This window comes from Mobula hypostoma, chromosome 1, assembly GCF_963921235.1.
Source record: "Mobula hypostoma chromosome 1, sMobHyp1.1, whole genome shotgun sequence".
In the NCBI taxonomy this organism is placed as follows: domain Eukaryota; kingdom Metazoa; phylum Chordata; class Chondrichthyes; order Myliobatiformes; family Myliobatidae; genus Mobula; species Mobula hypostoma.
The window spans coordinates 162,408,182-162,421,652 of record NC_086097.1 but is presented as its reverse complement, the minus strand read 5'-3'; the positions used below and the strand labels follow the sequence as shown (position 1 = coordinate 162,421,652).

The 13,471-nt window shown below is 35.6% G+C and overlaps 1 protein-coding gene across 2 annotated transcripts in view; it reads right to left on the bottom strand.

Annotated features, from left to right (window-relative positions):
- Window positions 1-3,433: 3,433 nt before the first annotated feature.
- Window positions 3,434-13,471, bottom strand: part of LOC134351824 (protein argonaute-2) — a 91,683-nt gene continuing 81,645 nt past the window's right edge. For both annotated transcript variants that reach the window (XM_063058566.1, XM_063058576.1), the window contains 2 exons: window positions 11,670-11,869; window positions 3,434-9,876 (listed from right to left, as the gene is read on the bottom strand). In XM_063058566.1, the coding sequence (XP_062914636.1) occupies window positions 9,768-9,876; window positions 11,670-11,869 (309 nt within the window). In that variant the 3' untranslated portion in view covers window positions 3,434-9,767. The remainder of the gene's footprint in view (window positions 9,877-11,669; window positions 11,870-13,471) is intronic.

Genomic DNA, 13,471 nt, shown 5'->3' with positions numbered 1-13,471 from the left:
GCATTGTGAGTACAAAGGATGTGGAAACTCATAGGGTTGCAGTTATGCTAAATGAGTCAACAAGTATATGACAGATGAAATAATATAAAAATGTGAACCTTTCCAGATTTAGAGTATATACGGTCTGGCATAGCAGATTGCATAATGCTATTATAGCAACCTAGGTTCAATTCCTGCACTGACTGAAGGAGGTTGTATGTTGGCTTCATGGCTGCAGGGTTTCCTCCTGGTACTCCTGTTTGCTCCCACATTCCAAAAACTTACAGGTTAGAAGGTTAATTGGTCACATGGGTGTAATTGGACAACATGGGCTTGAGGGGTCAGAAGAGCCTGTTTCTGTATCGTACCTCCAAATAAAATAACAGAATAAATAGACTATCTGTCAAATGTTGATTTTCAAAGGGACAAGCCACTGGATGACAGTTTGTGCAAGGCAGCTAATATTTTGCAATCTTAAAGAAGTTAGATGAGACAACAAGTGAAATACAATGAAGATTCATAGGACTGGTTACAGATACAAGTTGGTTTAGCAGTGCTCTCAGTAAAACGTAAGAATTTAGAACAGGCATACAGAGATGTTGCTTCCTTTGGCTGAAGACTCAAAGAACAAGAGCCGCAGTCTCAGAATGAGGGGTTACTGAAGGGAAATTCCTTCACGGGTCATAGTGTCATATAGCATGGAAACAGGGCCTTTGGCCGAACTCATCCATGCCAATTCTGTTGCCCAGTGAACTAGTTCTATCTACCTATATTTGGTCCATTCCAAAAATGCATCATCTTCTGCATGAAGCTGCCCCTAATATCACTTAATTTCCCTTCTCTTGGAAAAAGACTGCATTTTAACACTTTTTCCCAAAATGCAATACCTTGTATTTATCTGGATTGAAAGTCATTTGCCAATTTGCCCACATACTGATCAAGATGTTTCATATTATCCATTGTCTACAACACCCTCTATTTTAGTGCCATCCACAGACTTACTAAAATGTTTTGTACATTCACATCCAAATTGTTTACATAAATTAGAAACAATTATGGTGGTGAACCTTTAACTCGAGAGGGCTGTAGAAGTTACGACATCATATTCATTCACAGTAGGGATTGCTGGATAAAAACAAACTGCTGGAAAACTCAGCAGGTTATGCAGCATTGGCTGAAAGACTTAAAATGCAAGTTTCTCTAAGTCTCTTCATCAGAATTGGGAAAGAGAAAAAAGTAATTCATGAAACAGAGGTTTGGGGTAGGGGACATTATTGGAGCTCTGACAGGATGAAATAGTCTGATTTTATCTACTCTGCCTGTGTAGTTTATTATGTGAACTTCAGGGACATGTTCAGCAGACCAGACCATGCAAAGGAAAAGGGGGAAAAAACAATGAATGGTAAGCAAGTCCATCACCTCCCAGACAGAGAAAGAACAAAGTTCCATTTCTTACTGTGTTTATCAACAGATCATCCCTTCCAATTTCAGCCAGCACCAAGATTCCACCACCAGAAACCTACCTCCTTTCCCTTTCAGCATTTCAAAAGTTCCTCTGCAACTTCCTGGTTCACCCTTTGTAACAGAAGACCAATAAAAGTAATGCAGTTGAGATATAGTTTGGCTTTTAGGGAATATTCCAAGTGCACAATAGGCTCACATCAATATTTTCCTGAGCAAACATTAAAATTATTTTATATTGTGTTTTTGTCAGCATGAACAGTATGCTCCAATTTTTTTTTATATTTTTCCAACTTGACGGCAGGCTGCACACTTAAGTGGTGGAGAAACAAACATGGACGTGCACGATGAACAGAGGTAAACACTTTTTTGGATGGAAGTGGCTTATAATGGTGCTCCACAATAGTCTGGTTTGTGATTTATTTAGTTTTTGCTACATGGGTATCATTGGAAAGGCTAGCATTCACTTCCCATTCCCCATTATCCTTGAATTTTTGAACTCTTTCTGGTGACTGTACTCCCAAATTGTAAATATGTCCCAGGACATAGATCCAATGAAACTAAAGTAATAGCAATGCATATTGCAACTTGTAGTTCAATCTGAGTGATGTTCCCTTGTATATAGTGCCCTTGGTGGCAGGAACCATGGGGTTAGGAGGTGCAAGTGGGTTAAGTTTAAGTTCATTGTTATAACAAATAGCCTGCTGCTTAACTATCATAGATTTCAGGATGATCCAATGGGTAGACATTTTGCAGATGAAACACTTTGAGAATATGGAAAGGTTGCATTCTGTAAATATCATTTTAAAAAATATGAAACTATCTGGGCCATACCCTCCAAATATCCGGACCTGCATCTCAGTTTTTTTGCACTACCTTACTTTCCATTTTTATATTTTCTATTTATGATTTATATTTAAAATTTTTAATATTTACTATCGATTTGTAATCCAGGGAGCGGGAAGCGCAGAATCGCTATGATGATTGTACGTTCTAGTATCAATTGTTTGGCGACAATAAAGTATAAAGTATAGCTGACTAGAGAATGTCCTGATGCACTTACACAAATCCATACTACTTTGTGGAACCTTTTAATTCATTTGTTACGTTTAGAGTACATGTAATCAGATGGCATTAGAAAGGTTACAGAGTTCACAGAGAAAGCAGAATCTCCCAGTGGCCACCCATTTTAATTCCACTTCCCATTCCCACGTGTCAGTCCATGGCCTCCTCCACTGTCACAATGAGGCCACACTCAAGTCAGAGGAGAAACACCTTGTATTCCTCCAACCTGATGGGTTGAACACAGATTTCTCCAACTTTTGGTAGTTGCTCGGATTTCCAATATTTGCAGATTTTCTTTTACTTCTAACAGTTCACCACAGTTGAAATGAAACAGGAACTAGTAAGGAGTTTGGAAAGGACGTGAACATTCTTAGAATGGAGAGCCCGAACAGGTTTTCAAGGTTCTAATAGAGGAGAAAAACTATTGAGCAATTAAGCCAATAACTGCAGATTTAACACCAGTAGCAAAAGGTTTATTATCACTGTTTTATCAGATGTAGTGGAATCTGAGGGGGGAGATGAGTGAGAAAGATCTTGTTCTTCCTCCCTTTCAAAGTTGTCTTCACTCTTAAAAGGGAGTTTAAATAGATACTGGAGGAATTGGAATTGGGTGATAGTCAAAAGCAGGTGGAACTAATGTGGACTGCTCTTAAAGAGCTAGGAGAGACAAACTAAATGGGTTTTCAAGCGGATGGATTGTTTATATTTTGGTTACAATGAGTTGATACTGGGATAGTTATAATAGTGTCTTAAAATCTTAAGATGACATCAGTAACATACATTTCAGTACTTAAAATTGTGGTAGTATTGAAATACCATATTTAATTATATTTATGCAATTATAGAATTTTCATAAGAGGCAATCATAACAGTGATCACGTAACAGCAATAATGGCCAAATTTTAGAGATGAGGGGTAACTTTGAGAACACAAGACATTCAAATTAAACACAATGGTTTAAGATACAGATTTATTAAAATGTTCATACCATACTGCTAGTCAAAAATTTAATATTTTATATTCACAAATTCATATATAATGATACTTGTACATCATATCTTGTCAACAGTTTACAGCATAGTTATTCAGCTCATTAAAAATATTGACCAAAAAGGAATGGACAATTTTAACCTAAAGTATTTACAGAACATTAGTAAAAACAAACTGCAAGCAATGCAAATCTTCATTGCTATAGGAGTGTAAACTGCTCATTCAAGCGCAAATGGACCACAAACACTAGATTAAGTAACAAACCTTAGTTGTGCTGGTTAAAAGATCTGGAAAACAATTTTCAATTATGATCTAACATATCCTATTCTAAAACATAAAAGCATGAAGGGAAAAAAATTGGAAGTCCACTTTGTGCCCAATTCTACCAGTGCCCTAAAAAATAAGCCAACACCTTAAATTGCAGTAGTTACAGAAGGTAGATGAGTTTGTGCAATTCAAATAAAACAGCAAAAAAAAAAGAATACTCAAAATTTTATCAATGCAGCATATGTCAGGCTTTTGAGGTACTCGATAATATTTTAAATCCTCTTTTGCCTTAAGGATTTACAAGTAGCATTCTTTCCTCTAAAGTCATTGTCCAGGATCACCTCGTTTATCCGCAATATATTGTTAACAGCTGTCATATGGCATAAGTGACTGCTGAGAAAGTGCAACAATACTGATCATTCAATGCAGCATAAATAACGATGTTTTACAATTTCTCAAAATATATTAAGTTTTCAATGTATTTTGTTCACTTAAGCAGTTTATGTACACGTCATACACTGCTATTTAACCCCTTCAGCAGATTTTGACACGCAATGGGATGATTACACAAGGCACAAAGAACAAAATAAAGCACTATTAATAAACTTGAAGGAAAAAAGAACTGTTTGCCTAACTTTGTATCAAATCAAAATTAATTTTTATAACTAAAAGTTTTCATTTTGGTTTGTAATAGTTTGAACCAGGGATATACATTTCATAATTATGGATGCAGCAGAGATATTGAGGTAGGTCCAGACTTTTCTGAGAGTGGGAAAATGTGGTGAAGGGGAACAAAAGGAAAAAAGCAAAGGTTGAGTTTTAGCAAGCTGACAGATCCTGTGCCTTTTTCTCCAAAATACGGATTATCACCACATAGCAATAAAATGTTTGGCTGGAAAAGGCTTCTCTGATATTGGAGCAAAAGGAAAAGGCACAGCAGCTTTAACAATGGACAAAAAAATGCAAGTTCTTTTTTGTTCCCTTCTTGTGCAGTGTTAAAACAAACTAATATTAAAGCCATTTACCAAATATTAAATAGAGTTTGGATTCACATTTCTGGAAAAAATACAGGCCAAATAAAAGGATGTTCTCTCAACCCACACAAAAGGTTGAACAGCCATCGTGGCACCAATTCACCATGACCTCCCACAAGAAATATTTCTAAAAAAAAATCAACAATTACACTTCAACTCTAAGTAATCTCTGAAGCAAATGAAAAGGTCTGTGAATCATCAGTTTCTTAGGTGGCCTTACAGTTGTTTTCCATTGAGTTTATTCTGATCAGAGGCAAACAGATGACACAACTGAATTTTAGAAATAATCTGACTGACATTTCCAAAGCACCTTTTACATTTTGTATGACAGCATGATGGAAGATTTGCTTGTTGCATTATTTTTTTAAAGTGCCAAATGACACATAAGCTGCTTAATACAGTTTGTCTGCTCAATTTAAAAAACACTGAATATTTTTCAAGAATCAGGTTTCAGCTGACAACTCTGCTACTACAATCTGATCTGTCTTGCATCAACGTATGATCAAAGCTTTAAGGTGGAAATAATCGGTCAATAAATCTAATATTAAAACTCTCAAATGAAAATAATTGGCAGCACCACAGTTCTGAACAAAGCAGAAAGGGCAAGATCAGGACCTTTCTGCAAGACCACGAACTTCTCAAATGGCAATGGAGATGAAGGAGGGCGAGAATACAATAAAACAATCCATCATAATACAAATGGCAGCAATATCAAATGACAGTCCTACTATTAATTATAATTATTAACATACAGATCTATACATTTTGCACAACAGAGCCTTGGGACTATGAAATGTGTCCCAAGATCCAATCAGTGGGGTTCCTGCATCTCCCTACATTTACTGAATAATTTCTTATCATTCCAAAGCATAATATGATTTAAGTTGAGCCCAAATTATTACTGGAGGTCATTTAGGCATGGATGACAGTAAATGTGTTTATATTAATATAATGAAATGTGCATTGAATAATTCTTCACTGAAGCATCAAGTCCAATACTGGATCAGAGTCATGAAGTTTGGGTAAGACAAATTGCTACAAATACAATTTAATTGCTATTCCACCACTTAGAAAGTTAAAATGCAAACATAATTTTAGATAAAATCTCCAGGTTACTATTTATTAACCCAAGGACTATAATCTAAAACTGCAAAAAATAAATTTGTTTAAATAGCAGACTTGAATTTCTAACGCCTTGTCAGTGATCACTGTGTTTTGGTCATAAGTAACTGACGTTTTATGTAGAGGAAGGGGACATCTACTTGCTTCCATCTTTATGCACTTCTTTAAGATATTAGCACATGTTCTTTTGGTAGATAAAAATTTAAAAAAATCAAAACTATACAAGACCCAGCTTATTTTTAGCACCGCTGACCAATAGAAAGGTTTGTAGAAAGTGCACGATTATGTATTACACATTGCTTGATCCGTGCTGCAAGTTGTATTAATGCCATTAAGTGGAGCCATTAAGTTAGAATTGAAATTTTTAAAAAATAGTTTCAACATACATATCTGGCCAGGTTTTATGTGATCTGATTTTTTTTTACATGTAAAGGCCACATAGGCTAGATAGTCTTTAATACAAAGACTCTCAAAAAAAGGAAACAGTATTTTATGCTTACAAAGATTGCAACTTAATTTTCAGAAACCCATTTTATACACCTCATGTCAATATGATTTTTAAATGCCACTGCAAAGATATGGCAAAACAATTTAAGCAAGTCTCAGCTAAAAACAAACTTTTGTTGTCCTTTAAATTTTACACAAATTGTTTACATTGAAGGTTACAAAATTATAAGCACTAATATTTTAATTACACACAATAACATTTACAATAGAAAATGCTAATCATTCAATGTTGAATTCTGCTACATGCTTAAAATTCTAAACAATTTTACAATCTAGCTCTTTATCTACAATTTTATAGATTAGAATAACTATCCCAAAAATTAATGTTGGCCACCAATGGCAGTAATTTATAAGGCAGATTACATCACCCAATTGCAGCATCAATTGTTTCTCAAATGGCAGTGACTGCAATAAATTCTCAAAGAGCTGTTGTTTGCACAGATCATAACATCTGCATTCTAATAATGATCTGTTTTCTTTGATTTACTATAAATATCACTGTCAGTATGCAATGCATAAACAGAATGCAGGGGCCAGTTCACAGTAGCACCCATAACTTTGAAGCAAGATGTAAACTTTTCAATAGTGCTGGTTAGAGATTGCTTTATAGCTAAGGACACTTTAATAACTAAAATCTGTCCTGGAAACAGGAACAGAGTTACAGATCTCAGGATTGTCCAGTTCCAAAACAATAGCCTATCATAGTCAATGGCTACTGCAAGAATAGGAAAAAAAAACTTTATGGCAATATATCTTCCAAAATCTCTAAAGCTGTACACATCCGTTTACCAATTTTATTTTGAATTTATTTTACTTAAAACAACTGAGTTTGATCAGAAATAACTAGTTTCAATAAGTGCTGTGTAACATGCCCTAAAAGAAAACAGCGCTGAATGTAATGATTGCATTTCTAAATAAAATGGAACTTTGTTATTACAGATCTCTTCAAATTTTACCTTCTTGTGGTAGCTCAATTATAAAAAAAAACCCAAGCAGTTCAAATAACTAAGATATACCTTTGGTAAGAACTGCTGAGGGCCTCAAGTCTGAGATTATACTATATCCTTAAAATAAAACAAATGCAAAATGTTTACATACTGTCATATATTATGCTAAAGTATTTCTAAAATTTAGCCATTCATGCATGCCCCAATTCCAGTGAAATGTTGCATTTCTATAATTTAGTTTGACCAATGTTTTTTTAAAATTTGAAATAGTCTATCTTACTGTAAAATATGTAGTGTATTTAAAGCCCTGAGAATTCGCTATGCTGTTGCTATTCATTAGTCACATTTTTATATCTTAATTTTGAGATTATTAACCCCATACATTTGAAAATACACTGATAAACCTCTTCCTGGCTAACACAATAGATGAATATATCTGAGCTTTCTGGCAAGTTTCCACTCCCAAAAAACATTCCCTCTGGAACTGTCAAAACCTGCATAATACAGGAAATCGAAGTGGAAAGGTCAGTAAGAACTCGGGCTTGAACTTGAGTCTTCCAAGCTATAACTTGAATGCTTTAGTGTCAGGACTAAGGAAATATCATAAACATAAATCTGAACGTGCTCAGATTTTCATAATTACTCTGCAGTCTCACTACTTTAAAAATAAACGCTTTAACATTTACTGGGTTCTTTTATTATCTCTAATCTTTTCAGAATTACTAAGGACATTTTATCAGTCCATCAAGAAATATATTTCAATAATGGAAGAATTTTGAAAATTCTTTGCCTCAAAATACTTGGCAAAAATATTCCCAGTGTTGTAATGAACTGCAGCCTTGTGACATCTCTACAGAGTACCATTGTCATATACTGTTTAGAAATACGAAAAGCTTACTAAAACTCTTTTACAACACAGTTGCTTCTATCTACACTTGTTACACTAACTTCAAAAAGAAAATATTTTGCCCAAATGAGATCATTGTGCAATATAGTTTTCACTTATGGCCATATAAATAGGTTGCTAACACTGAAATTTATGCTAGTCACATATGATATTTAAAATTTGCTGAAGAGTTGAGGTATGTTTAAAAAATTTTTTAGCCACTTAACAAGTGCATATAGGCCATCAAAAAGATATCAGAAAATCAGTCAGAAATGTTTGGCTTCAATCTGTGACAAAGTTTATCCATGAAATAGTTTGCTTAAATTAGATGACCACCATTAAAAGAAATGTCTCTTAGCAAAAACCTAGCACCATCTTAGAGCTGCTTTTCTAATATGACTGTGGTGTGTGCACATTCTGTTTTTGCTGACATGAGGGCAACCGCGAGGTAGTTCAGAAATTTACTTCATTCTCAACGTTTACATTTTTAATAGTTCTCATATGCCCTGTAACCATTGAACTGAAATAGGTGAAGCAATTGGCATGGCAATCCCTATGTCCAATTTGGCAGCAGGCCACAGTCATGGCAAACCAACCATAGCATAAAAATACTCAATTTGTATCATAAGCATTACTGTATCAAGAGTTGAGAACTGATTAACTGCAGCATCCTACAAAAATATCAAGAGACTTTAGCTCAATATATAAAATAGTGCCCATCTGGTCTAGTTAATGTTTTATAGATTGTCTCCAAAGATTAATTGCTTCAAATACACAATATTTTCTACTGAACACACCTTAAAAAGTCTGCATGCCTTCTGGTGGCAATCTGTTGAGAAAGTCAGAGCTACACAATATACTGTTTGTGCTAAAATGAAAAAAAAAACCTCACTGTTCATAAATTTATTTTCAGTGTTAAAAGACCTTTTCCCCCATTCTGACGCAAGATTGCCATATTTCACAGTACTGTATTACAGTAGTCTTATCTGAATCGACTGGATAAAACTCCAGGTCTAATAAAAGGAATGCCATTAATGTACAATTTTGAAACTCAAAATTCTGCCATTTGAAGCCAACAAATGGGATATGTCTTTAGAGAGTCACACCATCCTCTAAACTCTTACATCACTTGAAACAAATCTCAATCAAATATGCAGTTACTAATGCAGACTTTGATGCATCCAGAAGCATTTCCTTCAAAAAGTTTTTTACCAGGTTCAAGTCCAATAGGCTGCATATAATTAGATTGCATTAGTGGAGATATGTGCTGATATGATTATCACAAACCTCCAAATATTCATGCTTTTGCTCTTCAGAAGGAAAACATTACAGGTGGTGTGATATACACACTACTGTGTAACACAGAACCTCATAATTGAAGGAGGTTGCAAGAGTATGGCATTGTACACAGCAACATAAATAGCAAATCATTCTTCACTACGTTGCTGGTGAAGTGCAGCTAGTCTTGTCTTTGCCCAACTCTTCAGAAATTCCAACCAAAGACACCTGTCAAGCAAAATACATAGTGCGCAGTGTGTCCTGGTGAACCTGCACAGCTTTAGCTAGAGCTTGCTGATCTCTACCATTACTCTGACCAGACGTGTGACTTCCTTCAGCACTGAAAAGCAAAAGGAAATACAACATTAGTTGAGAATGAATAAACTAATGAATTGCATTGAACTAATATCACAGAAATTTTTCACACAAATTGTTTATGGCAGGTCCACACAAAATCTCAACATTTGCTTGATGTTTGCAATTTATTCATTTCTTTAGGACCTGGGAATAACTGGCAAAGCCATTATTAATTGTTCAACTCTAAATTCATATTCTGCTAACCTTTTATCCTTGACTAACTTGCCTTAATCTCAATGTACCTTAACCACATAATTTGGTAATGTTCAGCACTTTAACCACTCCTGAGTTAAGAGTTTTCTCCAAATTACCATAGTAATAACCACGTTTATAATTCAGCTTTGGATTCTCCATAATGGCAACATCCAATTCAACAAAACCATGCATAATTTTGAACCTCTTTATTAGATCATCGCTGGTTCTTTCCCTAACAGAAAAGAGCCGTGGTCTTTTTTTGGTTCTCTTTGTAGTAATAACTTTATAACTGGGTAATATTTGACATTGTTATGTAGATAACTGTGCTGAAACAGTTTTTGCTAAAAGTACAGTAATATCTGAAGTACAAATATTCCATACTACAAAATGGAATATTATTTGATCCCAAAACTTTGTGGTGTTCCGTGCTCTCAGCTATTTTATGTGGAATTAAAGCAACTGAATTTTTTTTTGGGGTGAGAATTTCAGAAAAAGCAAATGGCTCATTTATTTGGCACTTCTGGATAAATATTGTTGCAAATGCTTCATCCTTTACTTTGACACTCAAATACTGGGACCAAGACAGCCATCTCCTCCCATTACTTGTTTATTCGACTACCAAGTAGAGAAGGGAGGAGTACCAAGCTTTGATTTTCATGCATAACACTCTCTAGAGTTTACAGAGAATGGTGTGAAAAACAAAAGCATCCAATTTGCGGCAGTTCTGTGGGCTAAAACACCTTGTTAAAGAAGGGAAGATATACTCATGGGCCACTTTATTAGGTACAGGAGGTAGTGCAAAAGAGGAATAGCAAGGTGCTGTTCAAGGACCATTCAAAAATTTGATGGTAGAGAGGAAGCAGCTATTCTTAACGTTGAATGTCTTCAGGCTCCTGTACCTCCTCCCTGATGATATTAATGAGAGAAGGGCATGTCCCGGTTGGTGAGGGTCCTTAATGATGGATACTGCCTTTTGAGGTACTGGCTTCTGAAGGTGTCCTCTGTTGTGAAGAGATTTATGCTTGTGATGTCGCTGAATGAGTCTACACTCCTCTGAACCATTGCCATTGTAACTAAGTGTTTTACTTACTACCCATTATATACCCATCAAACAATTGCACCTTTAGGGCTCAGCCAGTTCAGATAATGTCTTTAAGTCGATACTGTCAAGTATCCTAAGTAAATTTTTACTTCATTTTCCCAACTCCCAAATATGAACATTTTCACAATGAAATTTTACTTAATTTGAATCAGATAAGTGCAGCCACTCATTAAATTTTACCCATCCACTGCAATTCAGTTTTCCTTTCATTAATTACAAGCAGCCAATTAACGATCTGAATTTTAGACATTAAATTAGCATGGGTTTGTGAAATTTTGAATCAAAGAGTCAAAATTGAGCAGACACTTTTGTCTTTCTGCCTTTTGCTAAAACATGTTTTTGATGCTTGGTGACATTCCTCTTCTAACTATGTTGTTTTTCTTTCTCAGCTGAAAACACTTGATGTTAATAATGTTGTCAGTCTTCATCTTACTGAGCATACAACTTAGAGAACAACCAAAAAAGTAAATTTTACTCACCTATCATGTTCCTTGTCCACCAAATGATACCTGGCACGAAAAGCAACCAAATGAGCATAATAGGCTGGTGCTGGGATAGAAACTGACCGTGTGCATCGCACATATGTGTGGCAAAGTTGATATGTAAGAATTTGAAGTTCATCAGCATTGAAACGATTATCATCCCATAGTACGTGGTAGTGAGATGGTCGGCTGGTTCCCTGAAAGGCAAGTTTAATTATTAACCTCACATTTTAACTAAAATTATTTCTCTATTCTTACTCAACATACAAGTTCAAATTCAAATTGAATTTTCATTCAACTATACACATGCATACAGGTAAAGGAAACAGTGTTCCTTTGGGGCCAAGTTGCAAAACACAGTACGATAGCGGAAATACATTCAGTCACAAAAAATGTGTAGACCAAGTCCCCAAGTGGCTTGGCCTGAAGGTTGACGTTGCTTTGGAGCCACATTTCTGCAAGAACAAGCAGGCAGCAGTTCCTCATCACGCACAAGTGCAGCTGAACGCAATCCAGCTTGTTATCACAGGTGCAAACACTAGAGAGCAGAACGAACTGAAGGGGCTAGTCCCCAAAGCAGCACTGATTCCAGCATATCCGTCATACCTCTGCTCTCTCCGAAATCACCTACAACATATGGAAAATATAATCTGCTGGGGCATTGTATCTTCTATTTTGCTAGATTATTTTGTTTAATTGGTCGGCTATCTGAAACAAAACTGGCATTTCAGATAGATACCAGTTTAACAATTTCTCAAAGTACACAAAACTACCTTGGAAGTTTTGCATGGAAGCTTGCGATCACATACATCACATTAACAGGTATTGGAGATGTCTACTTTCTTTCAGTTGGTTAAAAAAAAAGGATTAGGAAAGTTGTGCATATTTAATTCTTAATAAAAGCAGGAAAGCTAGAAATATACAGCAAGGCAGACCATCTCAAGGAAGAGAACGAAGTTGAAGGTTGAAGTCTCTTCATCAGAACTTGGGAAGGAAACAAAAAGCTAGCTAAGCTGCAGGGAGAGAGGGTATCTATGAAAGGGTAAAACAAGTGTGACCATAAGAATACATTGTAAACAAAGTTTATCTGGTCAGTGAATGAATGAGAACAGTGAGAACACATAACATTCAAAAGAATGTAGGAGTTGCAAAATACAGAGCAGGAACATGTTCAAGTAAGGCATGTTCCCCACTCTCAAGGGAACAAAAAGATGAATGCAGCTCACCCAGTCTACACATTGCTTCTCTAATGAAGACCACAATGTGAACACTAAGTGTAGTACTCTAGGTTGGAAATGCAAGGGAATTGCTGTGTTATCTGGAAAGACTGCTTAGGTTCGTGGGAAGCACAAGTTGGTAAATTATCGCACTTACTAAGGTACAGTGAAAAAAGCAAATGTTATTATCAAAGTATATACATGTCACCATATACAACTGAGATTCATTTTCTTGCGGCCATACTGAATAAATCTACAGAATGATAACGCTAACAGAATCAATGAATGACTGCCCAACTAGGTTGTACAACGAGAGTGCAGAAGACAATTGTGTAAATATAAAAAGAATAAATAATAATAAATAAGCAATAAAGAATGTGAGACAAAGAGTCCTTGAAAATTAATCCATTGGTTGTGGGAACATTTCAGTGAATGGGTAAGTGAAGTTATCCCTTTTGGTTCAAGAGTCTGATGGTTGAGGTGTAGTAACTGTTCCTGAAACTGCTAGTGTGTGACCTGTGGCTCCTATATCTTCATTCTGATGGCAGCAGGGAGAAAGAAGCATGTCCTGGGTGGTGGGGG